The sequence below is a fragment of the Bos mutus genome, chromosome 22, assembly GCF_027580195.1.
Source record: "Bos mutus isolate GX-2022 chromosome 22, NWIPB_WYAK_1.1, whole genome shotgun sequence".
In the NCBI taxonomy this organism is placed as follows: domain Eukaryota; kingdom Metazoa; phylum Chordata; class Mammalia; order Artiodactyla; family Bovidae; genus Bos; species Bos mutus.
This window is the reverse complement of record NC_091638.1, coordinates 5,548,279-5,573,350: the sequence shown is the minus strand read 5'-3', so window position 1 is coordinate 5,573,350 and position 25,072 is coordinate 5,548,279. Positions and strand designations below refer to the sequence as shown.

The 25,072-nt window shown below is 43.3% G+C and overlaps 1 protein-coding gene and 1 long non-coding RNA gene across 4 annotated transcripts in view; one reads left to right on the top strand and one right to left on the bottom strand.

The window, feature by feature from the left end:
• GADL1 (glutamate decarboxylase like 1) overlaps positions 1-25,072 on the top strand; it is a 194,450-nt gene that overhangs the window by 76,567 nt on the left and 92,811 nt on the right. For all 3 annotated transcript variants that reach the window (XM_070359089.1, XM_070359088.1, XM_070359091.1), the window contains exon 12: positions 23,033-23,232. In XM_070359089.1, the coding sequence (XP_070215190.1) occupies positions 23,033-23,232 (200 nt within the window). The remainder of the gene's footprint in view (positions 1-23,032; positions 23,233-25,072) is intronic.
• LOC138984631 (uncharacterized) lies at positions 6,383-19,176 on the bottom strand. The gene is made up of 3 exons (XR_011461863.1): positions 19,007-19,176; positions 6,930-7,070; positions 6,383-6,520 (listed from the first exon to the last, which is right to left on the bottom strand). It is a non-coding gene; the product is annotated as an uncharacterized lncRNA (long non-coding RNA).

Here is a 25,072-nt window from a genome sequence, read left to right as displayed (position 1 = left end):
AAAGAACTCGTTCTTCATGACAGCCATCCCGTGTCTAAGGGACCGCAACCTTTGCTTCTCTGCCATTCATCACAGATAACTTCAGATTTGCTAAGAAATGACCATGAGGGGAAAAATGGGAAATTCTACCGTTGTGCCCTTTGGTCATCTCTAATTTGACAAAAACTAGCAGTTGAAAAAGTATCTCAGAAGGAAAATTCTACTTATGGATTGAATTTTTTTTTTTTTTTCTATCCTAACTTGTAAGAAAACTGATTAGGGTCCCATAATACAGGAAGATTATATGTAAATTACTAAGAAAAATGGGAAACATAAGGATTAGGGCATAAAAGGAAACCTGGAAAAAAGTTAATGAAAAAATACATGCTTTAGCTGCCTCAGTGGGGTAGGCTAAAATTTGATTTTAGCATTTTTTAAAAGATTCTAAGGAGCTGTCTTTTTGCTTTTATTTTTGTTTTATTGTTATCTCGCGGCACCAAGGCTTTCTCTTCTATTTCTACTCTCTGGTATGACACTTGAGGCCCTTTTGACTTCTTGGCATAAATTGTTCCATTTGTTTTCCTTTGCACAATTCTAGCTGTCATATTCGTTGTTTTCCAAGGAAGATATCTAAAAACATATCTGACACTCCTAATTAGGCTTTCTAGCTTTGTTGCTTCAAGGCCAAATAATTTCAGAGAGTCCGTTTTTTGTGTGTGTATGGGGTTTTTCTTCCATGGAAATTCAAAATGCTGATACAAGTACATGTGAATAAGAGAGTATTTTTATTTTGCGGATAACTCAGAGGTGGTAAATAAAGATTAATATAGACTTTTAGTCATTGTGCTGAAACCCTAATTTGTACAGAATTGTTACCAGCATATAATAAAGGAATTAATTGTAGACCGAATCAAAAAACAGGAACTCTATAAAATAATCACCATATTTTCTATATTGAAAGAGAATATGGTTCCTGCATGCAAGCACACATGTGTTTACTCAACAAACATACTTACCTGTAGGTCAATATGATGGTGGTGGAAAACCGTAATTTAGGGAGTTTTGTTAATTGCAAAAGGAACCAGGATCTTCTCTGATAGTTCATTCTGAGGGCTATTTGGGAGTTTAGAAGATACTGGTCTTTTTTCAATTAATTATTATGAAATATAAGGAAAATATAAAACATGCATGATACATATATAACAGCTTAAATTTATTTTTATGAAGAAGAATAATCAGGTGATTCCATACAGATTAAAACAAAGATCAGAAACCCAGCAATTCCCTTGTTCCTGATACCAACTTTTTAACCTTTTTCTTTAGTTTTGTTTTATAATTATATATTCTCAAATAATATATATGTATATATATATATATATATATATATATATATATTGCCTTTTTGAGATTTATATAAATGCAGTCATTCAGTATGCATTTTTTGACTTGGTCTTGTTGTTATTACTGAATCTTGCCTTATGTCTCTGGAATCACTCCATGTCACATAATGAGGATTATTCATTTGCACTATTTATACTATCCCTTATGAACATATCACCATTTGTTTATCCATTTTGCTGCTGATGAACATTTGAGTTAGAATAATTTGGAGCCTGTACAAAATTTTGCTATGAACACTTTTTATGCATGTCTTCTATGTCTCTGAGATGCTGTCTGGTATAATTTTCTCTTTTCTTAAAGATTATATTTAGGAATTTCTTAATGAATCAAAAGGTAATTTCGTTTTTTCTGGCAATAGAATTCTGTCAGCAATTTTCCTTTAGAACTCTAATTGTTTTTTTTTTTTCCCTCCTTTGGGTCTTTTGGTTTTGTGTATTAGAAAGTTAACTACTTAATTCTTTTAATGGCAAAATGACTCCTTTCTCTAGCTTTCTTTAAAATTTTCAAACTTTCTTAATTTTCTGCCATTTATCTATAATGTTATTAATATGAATTTTTTTTGGTTTTTGTCACTGGGACTTCAATGGGCCTCTTGAATGAATGTGTAGAGTAACATGTTTCATAGTTTTTTAAGACTCTTCATTTAATTATTGACCCTACCTCCTCTTCTTTCTTTGCTGGTTCTCCAATTAAATGCATATTATACTCCCTTACTGCTGCTTCTCTTACTCTATTTTCTAAATTTCATAACTTTATCTTACCTTGCTTTCTTCATTGTGGAGATTTTTAGGGCCTATTTGAAATTCAGTAATTCTCTCTTCAACTTTGTCTAATCTACTGTTAACACTATCCCTTGAGTTCTTACTTTATTATTGTCTTTCCAGTTGCACAGTATTTAATTGAATCTTTTTCACATATAGACCATCTCTGGGTCCTTGTTGATATTAAGATCAGCTCTTATCTTCATGAACATTCCGATCATAGATTCACAGTCTGCCTCTGCTGACTCCAGTATCTGGATTCCCGCAGGCAGTGTACCTATTGTTTCTTCAATCTGTGAGACCTGGCTCTTCTAGAGAGGCACCTTATTATATTCTTGATGGTTTACTGAATATTTTATTTAAAAATCTACCTTCAGGAATAATTTGAAACTAGAAGTGAAGCTCTCTTCCTTTATAGAGGATTTTATTCTCATTTTGTGGGCATCTAGGGAGGTTAGCAGTCCAGGACCAAGGCTTGAAGATTCTTGAATCTTCAGAGTATAACTTTGACCTCTCTTTCCAGTGGAGAACTTTGGGTCTTAAACAAGAGAAACAATTGCTTTAGTCCCCTTGTTATACTGACCACTTTGATTCTCTGTCCTGAAGCCCATTAACTGGATGCTGGGAGGAGAAGTGATGGTGATACCCTGGGTGCCCACACGTGGTGGTGGCCACACTCTCCCTTCCCTTGCCCCTCTCCCTCCCTTCCCTCTCTACCTTCTCCCCACCCTGCCCCTTCTCCCCTTCCCTCCTGCCCTCCCCTCTCCCCCACCCTCCCTTCTCCCCTCTCCCCCACCCTCCCTTCTCCCCTTCTCTCCTTCCCTTTCTCCTTCCTCTCCCTTCCTCCTCTCCCCTCCTCTTCCCCCCACCCTCCCTTCTCCCCTTTCTCTTCCCTCTCCCCTCCGCCTCCCTTCCCTCTCTTCCTTCTCTACCTTCTCCCCCCGACCCTCTTCCCCCTTCCTTTCTCTCCTCTCCTCTCCTCTTCCCTCCCCCTTCCCCCCTCCCCCTTTCCTTCTCCCTTCCCCTTTCCCTCTCTCCTCCCCTCCCCTCTCCTCCTTCCCTCGTCTCTCCCTCCACCTTCCCCTCTCTCTTCCCTCTTTCCTTCCCTTCCCCCTTCCCCTTCCCCTTCCCTCCTCTCTCCCCTTTTCCTTCCTCCCCCTTCCCCCTCCTCTTTCCTCTCCCCTCCCCCTTCCTCTCCCCTCCTTCCCTCCTCTCTCCCTCCACCCTCCCTTGTCCCCTCCCCCTCCCCTTTCCTCTCCCCTCCCCCTCCCCTTCTCCCCTCTCCCCTCCCCCTCCTCCTTCTTCTCCCCTCCCCCTTCCTCTCCCCTCCTTCCCTCCTCTCTCCCTCCACCCTCTCTTCTCCCCTTCCCCTTCCCCCCTCCCCTTTCTTCTTCCCTCCCCCTTCCCCCTTCCTTCTCCCCTGCCCTTCCCCTCTCCCCTCCCTCTGCCTCTCCCTTCCCCCCTTCTCTTTCTCCCTCCCCTCCTCTTCCCCTCCCTCTTCTCCCCTCCCCTTCCCTCTCCCTTTCCCTCCTCTCCCCTCTCCCCATTCTGCTCCTGTCGCAGCTGCCCTCCTGATCTGAGCATGTCTCTGCACTGCAGGCACCTCTGGCTCCCCTCTGAGCTCCACCCCTGCCTCTCCTGTACATCCTAAATAAATAAAAGTTTATTTCTGTTGATGTAGGTCTGCAGTACTTTTATTAGATGCAGTTTTTATATTTTCCCAACCTTTTTGTTATTTTCAGTAGGAGCATTTCCAGTTCATCTAGTCTTTTATTACTAGAGTTGATACATGTCCGGCTTTGGCTTTTCATAGTCAGCTGCACTTCAGTGCCGCACTTCAGTGCCGCCAGCAGGGACGAGCGTTGCTTGCTCTACTCGCCTTCTCACAACCTGCAAGTGCCGCAGCCTCTTTGAGTGTTGCCAAGTCAGACATGCTCTGTGCCCTAAGTGAGCTCAAGGAATAGTAAGAGAGACAGATTTTATGCAAATAATTAAAATATATAAAATAAATACATAAAATTGAATACTTTTATTTATGTAACAGAGTAAAAAGCAGTTGTTTTATAAATGTAGAGCAAGTGAAAGTATAACCCTCCTGACGAAGCTGGTTTAGAAAATTTAATTGCAACAGAAATAACTTTTAAAATGGTATTTTCTTTCCATTTTTAAAGCAGTGATCAAAATAGCATTGGGTCAGGCATAATGAGGAATAGAAAAATCATGTGTAACCCACCAACTTAAATCATTTAAATTTTTATTGCCAGATGAATATTTATATATTATTTTAGCTATATTGATGTAGTCATATATTTTGCTTCTATAAAAATATAGAATCTATAGTCTGTATTTTGCACCTCCTTTCTTTACCCATTCCTACCACCATCATGATCAAAAAAACAGAGGCACTTGGGCTTATAAAATCTTGATTTAAATTTACTCATTTTTTAAATGATGACCACCATTATCTTACCAGATTTCATATTAGTTCTGAGAGTTTCCTTGCATTTTCTGAATATATAATATCAGTATAATAACTATGACTTGCTTTCTAATATTCTAATTTATTTTGTTTGCTTGATATAAGTTGCAATTATGATAGAATCTTCAAAAATACATTCAGTAGTAATACTAAATAGAAGCCATTTTTTCCTTCTTTGTGATTTTATTAACATTGCCTTAAAATATATATTCTTTATAAATCCTCTTAAGAAGTGACTTAGGGATGGGAAAGTCACTGACTTTTACTATATCCCTTTTTAATATCTGATAAGGTAGTTCTAGGTCTTCCCTGGTGGCTCTAAAGAATCTCCTGCATTGCAGGTGGTAAAGAATTCGCTTGCAATGCAGGAGACCTGGGTTCGATCCCTGGGTTGGGAAGATCCCCTGGAGAAGGAAATGCTACCCACTCCAGTATTCTTGCCTGGAAAATCCCATGGACAGAGGAGCCTGGTGGGCTATAGCCAATAGGGTTGCAAAGAGTCTGACATGACTGAGTGACTAATAGCAAAAGCTAGTTCTGTCCTTTTAATCGTGAACAAAGTTAGGTGTGTGTTCATTGATTTTCTACATTACTAATTAACCTCAATTTGTTGCAGTAAATTGCTTTAATATGTTAATGGGTTTGTATACTTAGATTTTGGCCCATGGATATACAATTGGGTTTCCCTAATGGCTCAGACAGTAAAGAATCTGCCTGCAATGCAGGACACCTGGGTTTGATCCCTGGAGAAGGGAATGGCTATCCACTCCAGTATTCTTGCCTGGAGAATTCCATGGACAGAGGCTACAGTCCATGAGGTCAGAAAGAGTCTGACATGACTGAGCGACTAATACTTTCACTTTCACGTCATACATATGATTAGTCTCCTCTGTGTGTGTGTATGTGTGTGTGTGTGTGTGCACACCTGATATCTTGGTTGGATTATATTTTGACTGTCACCTTTCAACTGTTGTATTTGTTTTAGAATAGTTACAAGAGCATAGAGATCGTCAGTTTTAAGAAATGGTCAGAAAAGTGAGTAATAAAACTCTTGTTCAGAAATTTAGGGGAGATAATTCTTTTTTTATATTGTCACATTTATTCAGCTATTAAGAACTTTCTGCTCTGCTTGATCAATTTCAAGAACATTTTCTCAAATATTTAATAAAGTTTATTGAGATTGTATAGAATCTATATCATCTCATCATTTTCATCTAATTTCCACCTGAAGTCTTAATTTTTAAAATCCTTTTCTGACCTAATTTGCTTAACTTATCTTTTCTCCATAAGAATCACTTCTTGCATTGATTTTTTTCAGTTCACATCTTTATTCATTTACTCCTGCTTCCTTATGTTTTTGTTCTGTAAAAAAAAAATGTTATTTTACAGTTGAGGACAGTTTTGGCTCAGCTCGTTTTGTTTTGGAGTATTCTCATTTAAGTTATTTTCCAATTAATCTTTAATAATACCGTTGATTTACTCTTCGAGCCAAGGGTGATTTATAAAAGTAATTTTAACTTCTCAAGTGCGAAAGACATGTTATGAAATTCTGGTTTGTTTTGTTGTAGTTGGATAATCAAAGTGAAAGCAGAGATCAAGAGTGATGAATTTTTACCTTTTAAACTCAAAAGTTGGAAGAGTATCTTATCCAGAATCCACTTTTAGTTTGCATTTTCTTTCCCAAGGAGCAAACTGTCCTCAGGTTTGGGAAGGGATGACGGAAGAGTGTTTGAAGGGGAACCAAGCATTAAATATGGATAAGCAAAGCCAGGGGTGTTCCAGAAAAAAACAGAACTTCCCCATAAGTAGAATCTGTGGATTCTTTCCTCTCTTGACTCAGGTTCTGGGTGAGGCTCTGAGAGTTGGGACGGCTCCCTCCTTCCCTGCCTCTCATGTCAATCTGAAAAACAGAAATTAAGCAGAGATGAGGAGGGAGTATACCGAGGCGTGAGGGTGTCTGAGATAGCCCTGAGTTCTCCTGTAGGCTTCAGAAAGGCTGGTCAGAAGATCAATCGAAAGGGACTGAGAATGGACCAGGGACACCAGGGAGCCTGGAAATAGGACAAGAAGCAGAAAGCCCGACTCCTGTGAGCTGACAGCCAGAGGCCATGTGAGGTCTTCAGACGCAAACCGAAATGACCATCTGGGAGGAGCTAGAGACGGGGCAAGGCGTCAGAACGACAGCAGCGACCACACTGCGGAAACAGATGTCCCTTCCCTGCCTTCAGCTACCAGACTTAGCAACTGAAAACATAAGATGCTCGGTGAAATGTGAATTTCACACAAATGACATATAATATTTTACTTACTCGTTTGGCTGCACTGGGTCTTGTTTGCGGCACATGGATCTTCACTGTGGCGCACGGAGTCTCCAGTCGTGGCACGCACCCTTCATTGCTTCCCGGCATTTGGTGTCTTAGTTCCCCCATCAGGGATTGGACCTATGTCCCCTGCATTGCAAGGCACATTCTTAACCACTGGGCTACCAGGGAAATCCCATATAATATTTTAGTAAAAATATTTCCTAAGTATTGCATGGATAATACCTTTACTAAAATTTTTGAGTTTTATGAGTTTATAGGAAACATATATAATTCAAATTCGATAGATGGCTTTGTATTTTATCTGGCAACCCTCCTCAGTGGCATCTGTGAATACCCCAACGATATCAAACTAAGAGGAAAAGAAAGAAAACTCAGAGAAAGAATCTCAGTCACCCATATTTTATGTCTGTATATGGTCCAAGACATCACTCAATCTGAGTTTGGAATTTTTCTGGAAATGAGCTGATTCAATATTTTGCATTAGAAAGAAACATAGCTCCAAATCAGAAATGTTTTCAGCAAAAGAAAAGTGGTGTCATTTTTGCCCATCCAAAGTAATATCGTTTTGAAATTCGTAACAATTTTGTTTTTTGGTTGATGTGACAGGTAAAAGCTGGCACTTCACAGGATGATGTTTACATCTTTACCCAAGACACCAGCACAAGTTAAATTAGGATTTCGCAGTATTTGTTCCAAATAGCTTGTCTTCTCCTCCTCTGGTCCAGTCAGCTGGGACCAGGGGGATGGGCTGGGGGAAGGTGATACGGTCCCTGTGGGAGAGAAGGAGAGTAAGGGGTCGCTGGCAACTGGGCAAAGAGCCTGGATTGTGAGCTATAAACATCTTCCATCTCTTGCTGTGACAGCTTACTAATGGATTGCTGAGTTTTAAACCTGGTCCAAAAACAGAAGTGGAACAGGAAGATGGATTGCATCTTGCCCGTTTCTAGCTCACAGCAGTTGTCAGAAAGAAGTTCACGGCTTCTTTTTTATAAAGCGAGTCTCTCCCACGTATGTTTCATTATGCCCTTGTCACGAAGCAGCGCATGTCACTATTATATGTCCTTTGGATCTTATCTTGGTGTATTATTCCTCTGTTTTATTACCAGTTTTAGACAGCACCATAGTGTGGATTAAACCCTTGACACCCAGTCACCAGTCACGGAAATACCAATGCATTCATTTAAAGGACTGTCAGCATCTTCGTGCCATTTCAATATCCACCTTGCCAGAGATGCAGTGAAATGCAATGAAATACATAGCTTTTTTCTGAGCTACTGAGAATCAGGAATTTATATATAATAGGAAAAAGATTGTTTTCTACCAGCAAGGTAGCAGCAGCAAGGATTAGAAGGTTAGTCACTTGAACAGATTGTATTTTCCCACTGTGAGAGCTATAGGCTGCCCTTCACTTAAAGGCTTCAGTTGAAAGCCAAGAGGAAAATATCCAGGGGAGTGAAGTTCTTTATGTGTCTCCTTAATTTAAAAAGGTTGTGATTGGGGATCGATTCACTGGTGATGACTGCTGAGGCAAACTTTATGAAGCCGGCAATATTCAATGTACTGTAGAGTCTGATATTGGCTATGGAGTTTACCAGTGAAGTGGTGGGAACCTGTGGGGATTAACTGTCCCCACCTGGGGATGTCCCCCAAAGCCACCCTTGCTTTAGGCATTCTTGAGGCAGGGTGTCACTTCCATTCAGGGCATTTCTCATAATTATTTAGGACAAAAAAATTGTCATTCCTTGGTGCCAGGCTGCAGAAATCGTAGAAAAGGAATACTGGAGGCTTCCTGGGTGATCCAGTGGTTAAGACTCCGTGCTTCCAACGTAGAGGACGTGGATTTGATCCCTGGTTGGGGAACTAAGATCCCACATGCTCTGCAGCATACCCCGCCCCCCAAATAGAAAAAAGTAAAGACATGCTATCCGTTATCATTGTACCAGTTCATGGATTTTGAGAGACTGGAAGAAGAAAAATATAGCTGTGGTTCATTTGAAGTTCCTGTGGTTCTGGGCACAGGACTGGTCAGCCCACAGGACCTTCCTAGAGGGTTCTGAACAGAGGGGGCTTGAGGGCTTGAGGATACAGGCTAGGAATCAGGGTGACATCTTCACCCCAGTTATTCTCAGATTTATGTTCTGAACAGTCCAGTGTGGTCTGATCATTTATGTGTCACGTAGGCTATTCTCAGGCTATCGTCCCAGAGCTAAGTAGCTGTGACAGCAAGTACATGGCTTATGTACGCTCAGTCACTCAGTCGTGTCCGACTCTTTGCGACCCCATGGACTGTAGCCTGGCAGGCCCCTCTGTCCATGGAGGCTCCAGGTGAGAATACTGGAGTGGGTTGCCATTTCCTCCTCCAGGGGATCTTCCTGACCCAGGAACTGAACCCACATCTCTTGCATCCCCCGTATTGGCATGTGGGTTCGTAACCACGAGTGCCACCTGGGAAGCCTCTCAAATATTGTATGAAGCTGAAAATATTTCTATCTGGCCATTTACAGAAATTGTTTGCCCATCCCTGATTTAGAACCTCCAGAGGAGAGGGCATTGTCTTCCCCATGCTCCGGGACCACAGTTTGACTAGGGAACTCTGGCATTAAATACAGTTTATCAGGGGGTACATCCACGGTAGGGCCCTTGATGCCTGGCAAGACTTGTGTTCAAATTCTCCCTCTGTTCTTCACTATGTGACTTTGACAAGTCGCTTAACTTCTCTGATCTTTCATTATTTTATCTGTTAAGTGGAGACATTTCCCATTTTGAAGAAATACCTTGACCTTGAATGAGAGAAGGTGCGGAAGTGCACAGTGCACTGCCAGCCATGCGGTGGGCACCCCGTGAGTGCCATTTCTCATTCCCTTGCTGGTCCACGATGAGGGCACAGGTTCTCCCACGTGGACAAGTGTCCATGTGGATAGTGGGAACATTCTTTGCCTTTTTAGCACATCTCTATATTTTACCATGAGTCTGGGAAAATATACTTTTGTTCCCCAAATTCTAGGATCTATTCAGAGATTTTTACCAAGTGCTTCCTGGCTCATTTTAAACTGTTACTTAGGCTAGGTTTCTGTAGGATTGCCCGTGGTTATGGTAATATCAACCAACCCTTTCATGGGGTTTGTACGAAAACGAGCAGGGAGCAGTGTTTCAGAAATGGCCCTCCTGGGTAGCATTCCCTGCACAAAATCGATCCCTCACCTGTGCTCTCGGCCTTAGAGGCCAGGCCTCTCAACGATGCTCAGGCCTCAGAAGTGCAGGCCGGCAGCCTTGACGCTGGACCCGCCCCTGTGAGCAGCATCGTGATAAGCTGGAGACACAGTCCGGCTTGTTCCCTGTTGCATTCTGATGTGGAATGGCTCTCCTGGCCTCCATCCAAGGCAGCACTCTTTCAGGGTCTTTTTTGTCCAGTTTGAAAGACCTCATTTCCATGTCTGTCTGTCTACCCATCTTGGAGAGAATTAACTAACCATCTAGACTATAAGGAATATGTTCTGAATTAATAAACGTTTTCTTCCAGACATTCATTTCAACACTGTGCCATGAATACCCGTCCCCAAGAGGTGGGATGCGGCACAGTGTCATCATCTTGAAATTACAGATGCGCGAGGAGTGAGGTGATGGGGCAGCATGATGCAGCTGACAGTTCACAGTGAAGACTCAGCACTTAGTTGCCTGGATGCTTTGGCTGTGTCCGTGGGACCAGGTGTGCCAAGAGCTTGGCAAATAGCCTGTCCCCTTTCACCCTCCTTTTGGCACAGACGTCACTTCACGTTTCATCATGTTTCATCCACATTGGCTTCTCCCCCTTCCCCTCCCACCCCACCACCTCACCTCCCTCATCTCTCCTACCTGCCCTGCTATCTTGCCTCCCCTTCCTCCTTTGCTCTTCTAATTCACCATACTGTACTTTTGTGAGCTTCCTTAAATCCCTTTTGCAACAAAGAAGGTTGGCTATATCAGATAGAATCTAGAAAGTCGGTTATGGGACTAATGCAAGCTCTCATTTCCTCCCATTGGGTTGAATGAATGAGGTTTACTCATATCCATGTGGATACGATTAAGATTCCAAAAACAAATGAGTCTTTGTCCCAATCGCAAACACCTAGCAAATCAAAAAATCTAATAGATTAGTTCAGTCAGTTTAGTTATTCAGTCACGTCTGACTCTTTGTGACCCCAGGGGCTGCAGCACGCCAGGCTTCCCTGTCCATCACCAACTCCCGGAGCTTACTCAAACTCATGTCCATCGAGTCAGTAATGCCATCCAACCATCTCATCCTCTGTCGTCCCCTTCTTCTCCCATCTTCAAGCTTTCCCAACATCAAGGTCTTTTCCAATGAGTCAGTTCTTCGCATCAGGTGGCCAAAGTTTTTGAGCTTCAGCTTCAGCATCAGTCCTTCAAATGAATATTCAGGACTGATTTCCTTTAGGATGGACTGGTTGGATCTCCTTGCAGTCCAAGGGACTCTCCAGAGTCTTCTCCAACACCTCAGCTCAAAAGCATCAATTCTTTGGTGCTCAGCATTCTTTATGGTCCAACTCTTATATCCATACATGACTACTGGAAAAACCATAGCTTTGACTAGACGGACCTTTGTCAGCTAAGTAATGTCTCTGCTTTTTGATATGCTATCTAGGTTTGTCATAACTTTTCTTCCAAGGAGCAAGTTTCTTTTAATTTCATAGCTGCAATCACCATCTGCAGTGATTTTGGAACCCAGAAAAATAAAGTCAGCCACTGTTTCCACTGTTTCCCTATCTGTTTGCCATGAAGTGATGGGACTGGATGCCATGATCTTTGTTTTCTGAATGTTGAGCTTTAAGCCAACTTTTTCACTCTCCTCTTTCACTTTCATCAAGAGGCTCTTTAGTTCTTCTTTGCTTTCTGCCATAAGAGTGGTGTCATCTGCATATCTGAGGTTATTGATATTTTTCCTGGCAATCTTGATTCCAGCTTGTGCTTCTTCCAGCCCAGCATTTCTCGTGATGTACTCTGCATAGAAGTTAAATAAGCAGGGTGACAATATATAGCCTTGATGTATTCCTTTCCCTGATTTGGAACCAGTCTGTTGTTCCATGTCCAGTTCTAACTATTGCTTCTTGACCTGCATACAGATTTCTCAGGAGACAGGTGAGGTGGTCTGGCATTCCCATCTCTTTAAGAATTTTCCACAGTTTATTGTGATCCACACAGTCAAAGGCTTTGGCATAGTCAATAAAGCAGAATTAGATGTTTTTCTGGAACTCTCTTGCTTTTTCTATGATCCAATTGATGTTGCCAGTTTGATCTCTGGTAATAGATTAAGGTTATTTATTTATTTATTTACTTTGCACTTCACATCCACGCCAAATCCTTGGTCATATTTTTCATAGCTCAGAGCATTTTCCCCACCAGCAAAGACTCCAGCATTATTCATATTGAGCCCATAATGTTCTTTATTTAGGTTCATGGATGAAAATCACTCTTCGCTTGTACTCACACACAAATAAAACTTTGATGATTGGCCTTCACAGCACAAAAAGAAGGCAGATAATCACTCTGGTTTATGTGCTCTGGTGAAAACTCAGCACTTAAGAGTTTCCTGGATTCAACATAAATGTAACGCCTACTTAAGTTTCTAGATCAGAATTTTTCAACAGAAGGTCAAGATCCCTCAGAGCAGTGGTTTGCAGTCCTGGTTGCACAGTGGGGTTACCTGTGGAACTTAAAAAAAATTATCCCACATCAAAGATTCTGATTTTTTGGTCTGGAGTAAAGGACCCTGAATTGCTATTTTTTAAAAAAAATCTCATCAGATAATTCTAATGTTAACTTGGATTAAGAACCACCATACTAATTAATCTTGAGTTATATGGTCAATTGTAAGTCATGTCAGGGTTTTATTTTCCTTTTTAATGAACAGTGGCAATAAAAGGAAATAGAAAATATCAGTATGCATTTCATGTAGAAGTGATGGCCACTCTATCAAAACACTTTTGTTTCCGTTTCTTGTAGTTTAGAGTGGATGCTATCACTATTTAAAACTAATTTCTTAACTGTGGGTTATAATCAGAGTTTGAAAAACAGTGTTTTAGATTATTCTTAAGAGAAGGTATGTTGATAGCTGCCCGGGGAAGATCACAAAGTTTCCATCTGTCCTAAGAGAGAGGCCCTGTTGAACTATTTTTAAATGTGTGTGGGGCATGCAGAGGTATTGCCAAGTGAACTCCACACTATCAAATGTTCTTGTCTATTTATAGAAGCCATCACAGGTTCTTTGAGACATTGAGCCTGACTTTCCGCTCCCCATAGGCACCACCACTGCTTTAAAGTATTAAGTTTGCATTTCTTAAAAATGTCTTTTAGCTCAGCCTCCTCATTTCAGAATCTGCTGAGTCTAACCCTTAGTTCAGGGGTATTTAAGGACGATTTACATTTCAGAAGAAAATATGGGGGTGGTGTGTGCTTTCTTCCCCTTCCACCTTGAACTGGGGCACAGAGTTGTAGGATCTGTTTCATAACTTCAAGAAGTACAGTGGAAAAGTGATAATTTTGAAAACTATGTCAAATGCATTAAAGGAAGGAGAGTTGGAACTCAACTGTTCAAAAGCAGCTTAGAAATTGTGGGGAAAAAAAATAATCTCTGCCCCAAAGAGGAAGACAAAGCAAGTATGTATCATGGAAGTTGGATCCTCATGGATGAAATGATGTTTCCTCAAGGAATATATCAATTCCTTCACAGAGCACTATGTGGTTAAATGTGTTATATGCATGAACTGAATGTAAAAGGAGAGGATATTACATTTTTATGAAAAAGCCCGTCTCACAGTACCCAGAAACTTTCTGGAAACAGCTTGAATCAGGCTGTCCATCAAGCAGGTCTGCAAAGAGGGGTAACAGCGCAGCTGTATTTTGGGACAACAGAGGCTGATGTGAACTTTACGAAAGGAGATGAGGAAATGGCAGGAAAGCACCACATGGCAACAGAGAGCCAGGTATCCATCCCCCAGCTCTTCAGAATCTGAAGCACAAACCCCGTAAATATGAGCACACTTCTAACCCTAACATCTAGAATATACAGGTGATGAGGGGGAGGGGAGGAGGAAAAACTGGAGAATTGACTGAAGATGTGGGCAGAGGCTGATGTGTAGGTGACACCAGAGCAAGGGACATGCTCAGAGGGAACGGAATAGCACACAGAATCAACCTGTCAGAAAACAGCTCCTCGCTGGTCGCTGAAGCCTCTTGTAAGAGGATGGAAGCCTTCCGCAGAAACTGAAGCGGTCAGTGACTGACCCAGCTGTGCAGATGGCAGAGGAGAAGGCAGATGAGAACGCAGATGTGGTGATGAGTTGAGGAAGAAACTGTGGCCATTCATTAAAAACAGATTTTCTCAACTTGGAGGTGCAATGCTGCTGCTGCTGCTAAGTCGCTTCAGTCACGTCCGACTCTGTGCAACCCCGTAGACGGCAGCCCATCAGGCTCCTCCGTCCCTGGGATTCTCCAGGCAAGAACACTGGAGTGGGTTGCCATTTCCTTCTCCAAGGAGGTGACATGAGATGACTTAATAATTTTCTACTGTAACTGAGAATAGAAAAACTACAGCAGGAAGAAAATGAATTAAATAAATCCCCAAAAGAGGGATTAATGGAAAATGAAGAGTGTCTGTGTAAAGAATTCAGGAATGAGAGGACACCTGCTCTGAGGTGTCTGTCGGACAGATGGACACATCTGTGTGCGGGGCATGACAGAGACATTCGGTGAGTGCAGGTCCCGGAAGTGGAGGCCTGGCTGGTTACCGTTTGAAGCAGATTGCCAGTAAGGGGGCGGATCTTACAACACAGCTGAGCAGCGTATGAAGCACACAAGCCACCATCATCAGTGACTGCATGGGGCTAGGAAATCGGGTGGAAGTTTCACGGACAGAGACAGGAGTATAGGGAAGACTGAAGGCACAGGTTTTTGTTGCTCCAAGTGGTTCTGATAACCGACTCTCCTTTCTTTTTTTTTAATTTTATTTTACTTTTTAAACTTTACAATATTGTATTGGTTTTGCCAAATATCGAAATGAATCCGCCACAGGTATACATGTGTTCCCCATCCTGAACCCTCCTCCCTCCTCCCTCCCCATACCATCCCTCTGGGTCGTCCCAGTGCACCAGCCCCAAGCATCCAGTATCGTGCATCGAACCTGGACTGGCGACTCGTTTCATATATGATATTATACGTATTTCAATGCCATTCTCCCAAATCATCCCACCCTCTCCTTCTCCCTTCTAAGGGTTTGTAAAATGTTCCATTTGCATCTGAAAGTCAGAAAGAAAAGAAAGGAGAACAAAAGAAGGAAAGACTTAAGAAATCCCCAAAGAGATAAACTTTGAGCATTTTCTTACCCTTCCTTCTTTCTTTTCTCTTTCTTCTCCTTTATTTTCTTTCCAGACTCTTCATGGCTCTGCCTAATACAGCCACCTTGTCCATGATTCAGTTTGATCTACTTCCTTTCATGAAAAATTACACTGATATTGTTGTCATCGAATTGCTCTCTTCCCTCCTCCCCAGCCTACCCCTCAGCAGTCAATCAGCACATCCATTGTCCCCCCTCTGCCTAAGGAAACCAAAGACCCCCAGACCAGCTCCACTTGGCCAGGTTGTTCCAGGAAGGAGGACCCCTTCCAGGGCCCAAAACTGGGCTCTTGTCTAACACTCGGAAATGAATTGTCCGAGGAGACACATGTGCTGACAAAGCAAGAGATTTTATTGGGAAATGGCACCAGGGTGGAGAACAGGAGGATAAGGGAACCCAGGAGAACTGCTCTGTCTCATGGCTCGCAGTCTCCAGTTTTATGGTGATGGCATTAATTTCCGGGTTGTCTTTAGCCAGTCATTCTGACTCAAGAGTCTTTCCTGGTGGTGCACGCCTTGCTCAGCCAAGATGAATGCCAGAGAGAAGGATTCTAGGAGGTGGTTGGACATGTGGTGTTTCATTTTGACCTTTTGCAAGCTCTTCCAGTTGGTGGAGGCTTATAGGTTCCCTTACCAGGACCTCCGTCGTAAAACAACTCATGCAAATGGTTACTACGGTGCCTGGCCAGGGTGGGCAGTTTCAGTGTGCTTCCCCTAATAAGGTGATGGCTCCTGGCCCTCAGTCCCCCTGGTGCATGCCCGTGCCCACTCTCACCCTGGACTGTACTTGTTGTGGCTTCCATTCTAACTACACTGGGACTGTAAAGACCCACATCATCCAAGACAGCCATCATCATGATAGCTAAGCAAGGTCAGGCTTACTTCTGCTTGGAGAATGAAGACCATGGATAAGTCTTCCTATTGCTCTAAGATGTCTTATAATAGCTTTACTGTGTTCTATCAACTTAGTCTACTCCTATAGAGTTACTGGCAGACACATCCTGTTACAAAGGGTGACTGGCTGGGAGGTGTAACAGGCTCATTTCATAAACAGTGAGTTAGTCTAGAGCTGGCATCATCCTTTTCAGCATCTTGCCTGGGGAGAGCATAAATCAAAGAATGGTGGGAATGTCTGCTTAGGGTCGAGGATACGAGGATATGCATGTGAAAGGGAGCAGCGGGGAGGGTGCTGGCCACAGACTGAGTGTTCCCAGTAACACCGTTTCCCTAGACTTTCATCATGTTCCGGGACGGAGGGGAGAGTGAGAATCATTCTCTCCATTAATCAAGGAGGAAAGTGAAAGTCACTTACTTGTGCTCAACTCTTTGTGACCCCATGGACTATACAGTCCATGGAATTCTCCAGGCCAGAATACTGGAGTGGGTAGCCTTTCCCTTCTCTGGGGGATCTTCCCAACCCAGGGATTGAACCCAGGTCTCCTGCATTGTGGGTGGATTCCTTACCAGCTGAACTACCAGGGAAGCCCAGGAATACTGGAGTGGGTAGCCTATGCCTTCTCCAGTGGATCTTCCTGACCCAGGGATAGAACTGGGGTTTCCTGCATTGCAAGTGGATTCTTTACCAACTGAGCTATCAGGGAAGCCCAAACCAAGGAGGAAAATGACGCCCAAACTGCTTAAGTGACTCGCTCTGAGCTCTGACACCAAGGTACGAAACCCAAAGTGGGATCTTCATGTGCTGATTCTCACATTATTCTATCAGATCAGTAATAACGGTAACAGCTCTAGGAGCTGCTGAGAACTCCACAGCCAGTCACTTTCCCCGTGGCGTTTGAGATCCTCAGTGTCTTGGCTTCTCTTTCTTCCTCTCTCTGTGTGACCTCATTAATTAGTCCTGCTCTTACTGAATTAATTCCTTCTCTTACTCACTTGTTCCTCATCCTTCAGCTCTTAGGTGACACATTTCTGCTTCTGAAGATCCCCATATAATGCCTCTAAGTTGGTGAACGATGAGCTTCCTTCTTGCTCATTAGACCTTGTTTTTCCCCCTAATCTTGCTCTGTACTGTAACTGCCTATTTTTCTCATCCCGTCTCCACCTTCAACTTCTTAAGGATAGTGATGTTCTCATTTTCCGTTCCAGCCACAGTGCCTAGCACAGCTTTTGGCAGATAGTCCAGCTCTCAAAATGTTTCCTCAATAAATACAGAAAGAAACATCAGAAGCTATGATCATTTTAAAAATTCAGTTTTGTATTCTAGACCACAACTAAGCCTTCCTGTTACTCACAGTCTAAATTTAGTTTTGCACATTCAATCACCAAGTTTGAGCCTAGATGCTTAGTCCCTCCATGGGGTTATGTCTCTAGGCTCCCAGCATCATAGTGCTTGTTGTATAAAAGTTCTCAATACCTCAATATGGAATGAATTAATATGGAATGAATTAATTAGTACGGAGGTGATTAATAGACTCATTTCCTAAAGCATTTAGGCAATTTCTTGTATGTAAATAAGGGTGATACGGGACAGACTATGTGAGAAGCCATATGGGAAGAATTTTTAGGAGATTTGATTAAGTTGAAAAACATGATTGCTGGAAGTGGAGACTTCAAGTAGTTCTGGGTAGTCACTGCTCCTGGAAAGGAGCTTGCAGAATCTTGTCTGGCCTGTGGAAATCAAAGAGAGCTCAGCTAACTTTGACAATGAAAATATCACTCAGGATGTAGACTCATGACTCAGGATGTATTTTCAGTGATTAAGTATGACCATGTGATAGATTAAGTATGGCCAGTCACACTTATTTAGAAGAATCTCAAAGTGCCTTAGAGACTGGTCTTACTGACCAGAAGTCACATACACAGGAACAAGGCAAGAGTCGGAAACAGGATGTGAATGGCTTTGACCTCTAGTGCAGTGTGTTCCCTACTGTCGTGTTCGGGAATTCTTCATGAGTTCCCTGAGCTGTACAGTGGGCTCTCATTGGCTGTCTATTTTATACATGGTGTCAATGGTGTACATATGTCTGTCCCAGTCTCCCAATTCACCCCACCAGCTTCCCTATCCCTCTACTTAGTGCTCTGTGGTGACCAAAATGGGAAGGACATCCAAAGACGAGAGGATACACGTATACACACAGCTGATTCACTCTGCTGTGCAGCAAAAACTAACACAAGCCTGTAAGCAACTATACTCCAGTTAAAACAAACAAACAAAAAGCTCTTCATGAATGTTTATGGGGCCCTCTCCTCCACATAACTTCCCTTGTGGCTCAGATGGTGAAGCGACTGCCTACAATCCGGGAGACCCAGGTTTGATCTCTGGGTGGGGAAGATCCCCTGGAGAAGGAAATGGCACCCCACTCCAGCACTCTTGCCTGGAAAATCCCATGGATGGAGGAGCCTGGTTGGCTGCTGTCCATGGGCTGCAAAGAGTCGGACACAAATAAATGACTTCACTTTCTTTCTTTTCTTTCTCCTCCACGTGTATTTAAGCTCCAGTGTAGAGAGAGGAGCGTGTCACGGGTTAGAGAGTTCGCATCCTGAATCCTAGCAGCCTCAGTTTGAAAGCCAGCTGTACCACTCAGTAGCTACATGATCTTATGTCATTAGCTGAACCTTGCCAGGTTGCAGCTTTCACACACCTGCAGTGGCATTGAAAACGTAATGGAATAACCTCTTCAAGCTGTTATGAGATCTACGAGATCACCCACACACAGTACCTGGCACACGATGAGGACTCCGCAAACGTTAGCTCCACTGAGGCCCGTCACGCGCTCGTGGAAAGGAGAGTTATGGTTTCTGGACTCTGGTAGTGGGCTTGTCATTTGTCCACTCCCTTTACTGTGTCATTCGTCCTCCGGTTTTCCTCTGCTTTGCCCCGAATGGTGCCTGGCTGCTGGGAACGATGTCCCACGCTCGCTGGCCCACTGGCTTCACACAGAGCTTGAGGCTGGAAGGTCACTGGTCTCTCTCTGCAGGGGTAGCATCACCAGCCAAGGCCGCCTCCTCTCTGATCTCCTGGCTCTCCACACAGAGCCTCCCTCTGGGCTCACAGGTCCTACTGCGAGCCCCCATTCCGAGGCTTCCTCCCCATGTTCTGCTTTAGGAGTGAGGCCAACACGTGAGAAAATAGAGAGAACAGATAGATTCCTGGTTTAGTCCTGGATCCAGCTGTGCCTGATATATGATATATGACTGGATTTTAAAATATACGTGCCTATAAACATTCTCCTTTCTGCTTCAGCTGCTGATTTCATTTCTTCCACTTGCCACTGTATGTGTCCTAACCCATGGTCTCCTAATTCCTGAGAACTGTTTGAGATGCTATCACAATATGGAACAATTGGCATTCTCATTGAATATTTGTGTTTGAAATTTAGATAATGAGTATTTATTGTCTTGCCAGGGCTAAGAATATAAAGATGAGCAAGACAAACACAGTCCTTCTCTTTAATAGCACAACAGTGACTAATTATTTTCAAAAACGTTAACTTTTACCACACTTATTCTAAAGTGCTGTTTTTCTCTGGAGATCCGAACATCCTCTTGGTTGATGTCTGTCTTAAAACTGGAGACATCTCATCCATTTTAGTATAAGGACAGAAACCAAAATGCAAAGCAGGGACTTTGAGGGGAGAATTCTCATTTATTTTCAATAAAGGAAGTCCCAAGCCTCTAGTTGTTCTTGAAACCTTCCCAAGGCAGGAGGATTTTTCAGTGCAGCGAGATCAGCGGTGTCATGACTGCAGGGTAATCGCTCATCTTACGACATACTTTCTCGGCTCTCCACTCCTCCTTTTGCCGACAGTGATGCCATTCGTCTTCCCAGGATGGATGGGTTCCTCTCCCTTTCAATCACTGGCAGCAGGCACTGAAACTTGCCCGGGATGTGTCCAGTGTTCACGTGATTTGGGGATTTTTTTGCATCTTTCATGGTCGATGAAAGTAAATTTGTACTCATGATGCAAGTACAAGTGTGTATATGTGTGTGTGTGTGTGTGTGCGCGCGCGTGCGCGTGTGTGTGCTTTGTCCTTAAGCTGCAGTGGCCTTTTAATGTCATAATATATGGTCAGGCTGTAGTTGCTATGGAAACAATACCCAAATTTCCTGACCTTTGAGAGTAGGGAGATGTGGCGGTGGCAGCTATGATCAGAGTTGAGAGATTGATGATAGAATTAAGCTAAAGATTAAAGAATACACACTTTTTCTACCTTAATGATCACTTTGGAGCAATCTCCTCTTCTTCTATGTCTACCAATATTACCCATTTGAGCCAGGCTGAAGGCTTATGAGCATTCCTTTGTTATTTTAAAATCAGTTTACTTTTGGATAGTGGATGAGTGGGACTTGGGAGTTCTTGACTATAGTCAGTATACATTTTTTTGCATAGTATTGAATCATACTTTCTGGTGCAAATAATACCCAAATTAGTGTCCACACAGGCGAATATTGTTATTGAAACAGCAAATGTGTGCTTTCGTTTGGAATATGATACCTTGAAATTTTCTTTTTATTCTTTATATACTTGTTGATCAGTCAGATGGGTACATGGAATAAATACATTCTCTCATGGAAAAACATTTTATTTTAAATATAACAATGTGTACAAAAGAAAGCTTATTCTTAGAAGTAAATATTGAAAATAATCATTGAATTATACATCAGTCTCCCACTAAACTGCAAATCCTTACTATTAGAAAACATTGGTATGCACACTGTAAAGTGCAATGCCTGACTCATCATGAGTAAGTTTCTAAATGTTTGTTAAATGCATGAATACATAGTCTCTAAAAACATATAAAATGCATATTCCCTCTTTAGGAGGGATCATTTTTTCTAGGACCTCTGTGACTCTGGGGAGTTTCTCCAGGGCTTCCTGTCAGCGCTGGTGGTTCTGCATTGTTAAAGTCTGGAAGATGTTCCTGTGCCTGTGTTTATTCTGTTCATATGATATGTCAGGATGATGGGGGAGAGGGACAGAACGTGGGGAGCCGTGTCCTCAGCTAACAGCTTAGTGAGGGTCTTGTGCTCGATACCGTGTTAAGCCTGTGGGTGTGGACATGGACAGGAAATGATTCCTGCCGTCGAGAAGCTGCTTGGTTCTCGAGGAGAGAATATAGAGGGCTGCTCACCGAGGAGGGGTGACTCAGAACCAAAGCCAGCAAATGCAGTCAAGGGTGGGAGGAGGAAAGGGGTCTAGCAGGAGGGGCAGGTAAAAAACGCTGGAGGGAAGCAGAACCTGAGATGGAACCCAAAGAGGGAAGCCACATTCGATGTTAGTAAACTTTACAGCTTATAAATATGCTGGGTATATTCTTCCGAATGTGCCAAATATATTAAAGCAGAGACAAGGTCAAGCAAACAGTGTAAATGAAGACATAGGGCATGATCTCGTGGTTGAGGGACACTGAATAGTCTGTTATGCTGGGGAATAGTGATAGCGGTAGTGAAGTCGCTCAGTCGCGTCCCACACTTCGCGACCCCATGGACAGTAGCCAACCAAGCTCCTCCGTCCATGGGATTTTCCAGGCAAGAATACTGGAGTGGGTTGCCATTTCCTTCTCCAGGGGATCTTCCCAACCCAGGGATGGAACCCCGATCTCCCACAGTGTAGGCAGACTCTTTACCGTCTGAGCCACGAGGGGAGGCCATGCTGGGGAAGCAGAGGTTCTAATAGGTGTTCCCTGGGAGTGACGATGCTCCGGGAATTGTGGGGGCTGAGGGGTGGCTTAGGAATCCTGGGGTTTTAGATCCCACATGACTTGAAGGAAACAGGGCTTAAATGCTCATAATTTGAGGTCAAAGTAAAGACTGTAGAATGGAAATAAACAGGGTAAATTGTCACTCAGGGTAAATTGTAAAGAGAAGTAACCAGTCAATAAATATAAATGGAATTATTGAATTTGATTACAGGTAAAACCAGTGTGAGACCAAACCGCAAACCCTGCGGAACTGTAGACGCTATTTGGTCAGCTCTGTTTTTCACTCTTCCGTCGCTCTTTCCTCATTTTTTTTTTTTTAATCTCTGGGTTAACTGTCGATTCTGGCCTTTTCATTATGGATATGAATTGAAAAAAGGGATTTTAAAGCCTAGGTTTTTTCTTGTTTGTTTAATTTATATTTCTTTGGCTGCACTGGCTCTCAGTTGCGGCACATGGGATCCTCGATCTTACTTGTGACATGGAATTCTTAGTTGCAGTGTGTGGGGTCTAGTTCCCTGACCAGGGATCAGACCCAGGCCCCCTGCGTTGCGAGTCTGGAGTCCTAGCCACTAGACCACCAGCAAAGTCCCCAAGGCCTAGTTTTTTTCGCCTGTGAAATTGTATAAAGTATATATGGTATGTTGGGTATTTTTCTAATGTGGAACCTTGAGTGAGTTACAAATAGATTTTTTTTTTCCCCATCTGGAGTAATTGGCCCATGTTGATGTCATACAGATGATGACATGGTCGTTTAAAGTTTCTTAATACTCACCCATACAAGTGTGAGGATGGACTTAGCATTCTCAACTGTGAGGATTTGGGGTTTTTTTGAAAATACAAGGAGTTGTCTGTGTCTCAAAGTTAATACACACCAAGTGTTCCAGACACAGGTCAGTCACAGAGCCAGACCAAATGCCTTTGGCACGAAGCAGTAGAATATTATACGAGGTTTCATTGGTGGGGTGTGTTTTTTTGAAATCAAATGTATTTGAAAAATGGACAATATTACAAGTTGTCTTTCTGTCTATTTTTTCCCCCAAAAGGACCTTCTCAAGAGATGCTACTCGGCCAACGCGTCTTACCTCTTCCAGCAGGATAAATTTTATGATGTCAGCTATGACACAGGCGACAAATCCATCCAATGCAGCAGGAGACCAGATGCATTCAAGTTCTGGCTGGCCTGGAAGGCCCTGGGCACGCTAGGCCTTGAGGAAAGAGTTAACCGCGCTCTTGCTTTATCTAGGTACTTGCTGTGTGTGTGTGTCTGTGTGTCCGTGGGTTTCTGATAGGCTCACTGAAAGTAACGTTTGTAAGATCTGTACATGTTCTCTCATATATGGATCCCTTCTTTCATGTCATAACCATTTTCTCAGCACCCTCTATTGTAGATGTTGGGAACAAAGCAGCTCTCCCCTCTGCTCTGCAGCATCCTAGCCTGGGGAGAGATACATCCAGGCGGCAGAGCAGATAAAATACAGGTGCACCTACGTCTTGGTAAGGGGAGGTATACGATGCTCCAGAAGCACTCAGGTGCATTCCCTAGTATGGTCATGAGGGCTGCTGGCAGAGGTTTCCTGGAGGAAGTGACATGCAGCTAAGACCCAGTGAGGAAAGGAGAGATGACTGATTTCAGGCAGTGGGAGCCCCAGGTCCAATCTCTGGGTGTGGGAGAGATCCCAGTAACTTCAAGGACCCGAAATATGGCCTGTGAGAACGTGGGGCTGACAGAAGGACAGACAGGCAGAGGCGAATGTGGCAGCTCCCTGGTTGCTCGCCTTTTTCTAACATAAGGACAAAGCTTTTGAACCACTTGCAGTGACACTAGAGAAGGTCTTGAGGTGTGCGTGCTGGGCGCTTGTCACCTGAGAGGGCTCTGCTGCTGAGACCAGTGGGTGGAGGGCAGGCCACGGCCAAGTGTGGCTCTAGTTGTGATTTGCTGAGCCTGAGCTCTATAGGGTTAACCTCGATAGTGTTTTAAAAATCGAGCATTCAAATATTCCAAACAGTTTTAAAGAGGGAAATTGTAAACAGTCTAGATTCTTGGCTTCTTTGAGAAGATGAGCGCGCTCTCAGTCCCACATGGTGACAAGGCACGGAACACAGTGGTGCCCCCCACACCCCCTAGGTTTTGTCAAGCCTGTTTCATTGTGGTTCAGAGAGGCCAAGAGCCAGGGAAAGCGAGGGCCACCCTTGACAAGCTTCATGACCGGGGCAAGCTGCTGAAACTGTCTGTACTGTTCCATCCCAGGGTCCTGAAGATAGCAATGCCGAACTCAGATAACTGTTAGGAGGATTCAGTGAACTGGTATTTGTAAAACACCCAGGACAGTGCCTGGCAAATGCCACATGCTGTGTTTTAATTATTTTTTAAAATTATTGTCTTACCTGCTTGGTCACCAGAAGCATCAGCGTTTGTGATCTCTGATTTGGAAAACCTCTCCTTCTTCATTCCCTGTTCATATTTCACTGGCAAAAGCCTGCAGGGTCTCCCTGAGATTTAATCAGCCTCCTCCTCCTTGCAGGTGCTCTGCATGCCGCTCTGTGTGACAAGGGTTCTCTGAGTACGAGTGAGGACTGTCTGAAAACCCAGGATCTTTTTTTTTCAATTGGAATATAATTGCTTTACAAGGTTATGTTACTTTCTTCTGCACAGTGAGGTGAATCAGCCATTCAGTTCAGTTCAGTCACTCAGTCATGTCCAACTCTTTGCAACCCCATGAATCGCAGCACACCAGGCCTCCCTGTCCATCACCATCTCCTGGAGTTCACTCAGACTCATGTCCATCAAGTCCGTGATGCCATCCAGCCATCTCATCCTCTGTCGCCCCCTTCTCCTCCTGCCCCCAATCCCTCCCAGCATCAGAGTCTTTTCCAATGAGTCAACTCTTCACATGAGGTGGCCAAAGTACTGGAGTTTCAGCTTTAGCATCAGTCCTTCCAAAGAACACCCAGGACTGATCTCCTTTAGAATGGATTGGTTGGATTTCCTTGCAGTCCAAGGGACTCTCAAGAGTCTTCTCCAACACCACAGTTCAAAAGCATCAATTCTTTGGCGCTCAGCTTTCTTTACAGTCCAACTCTCA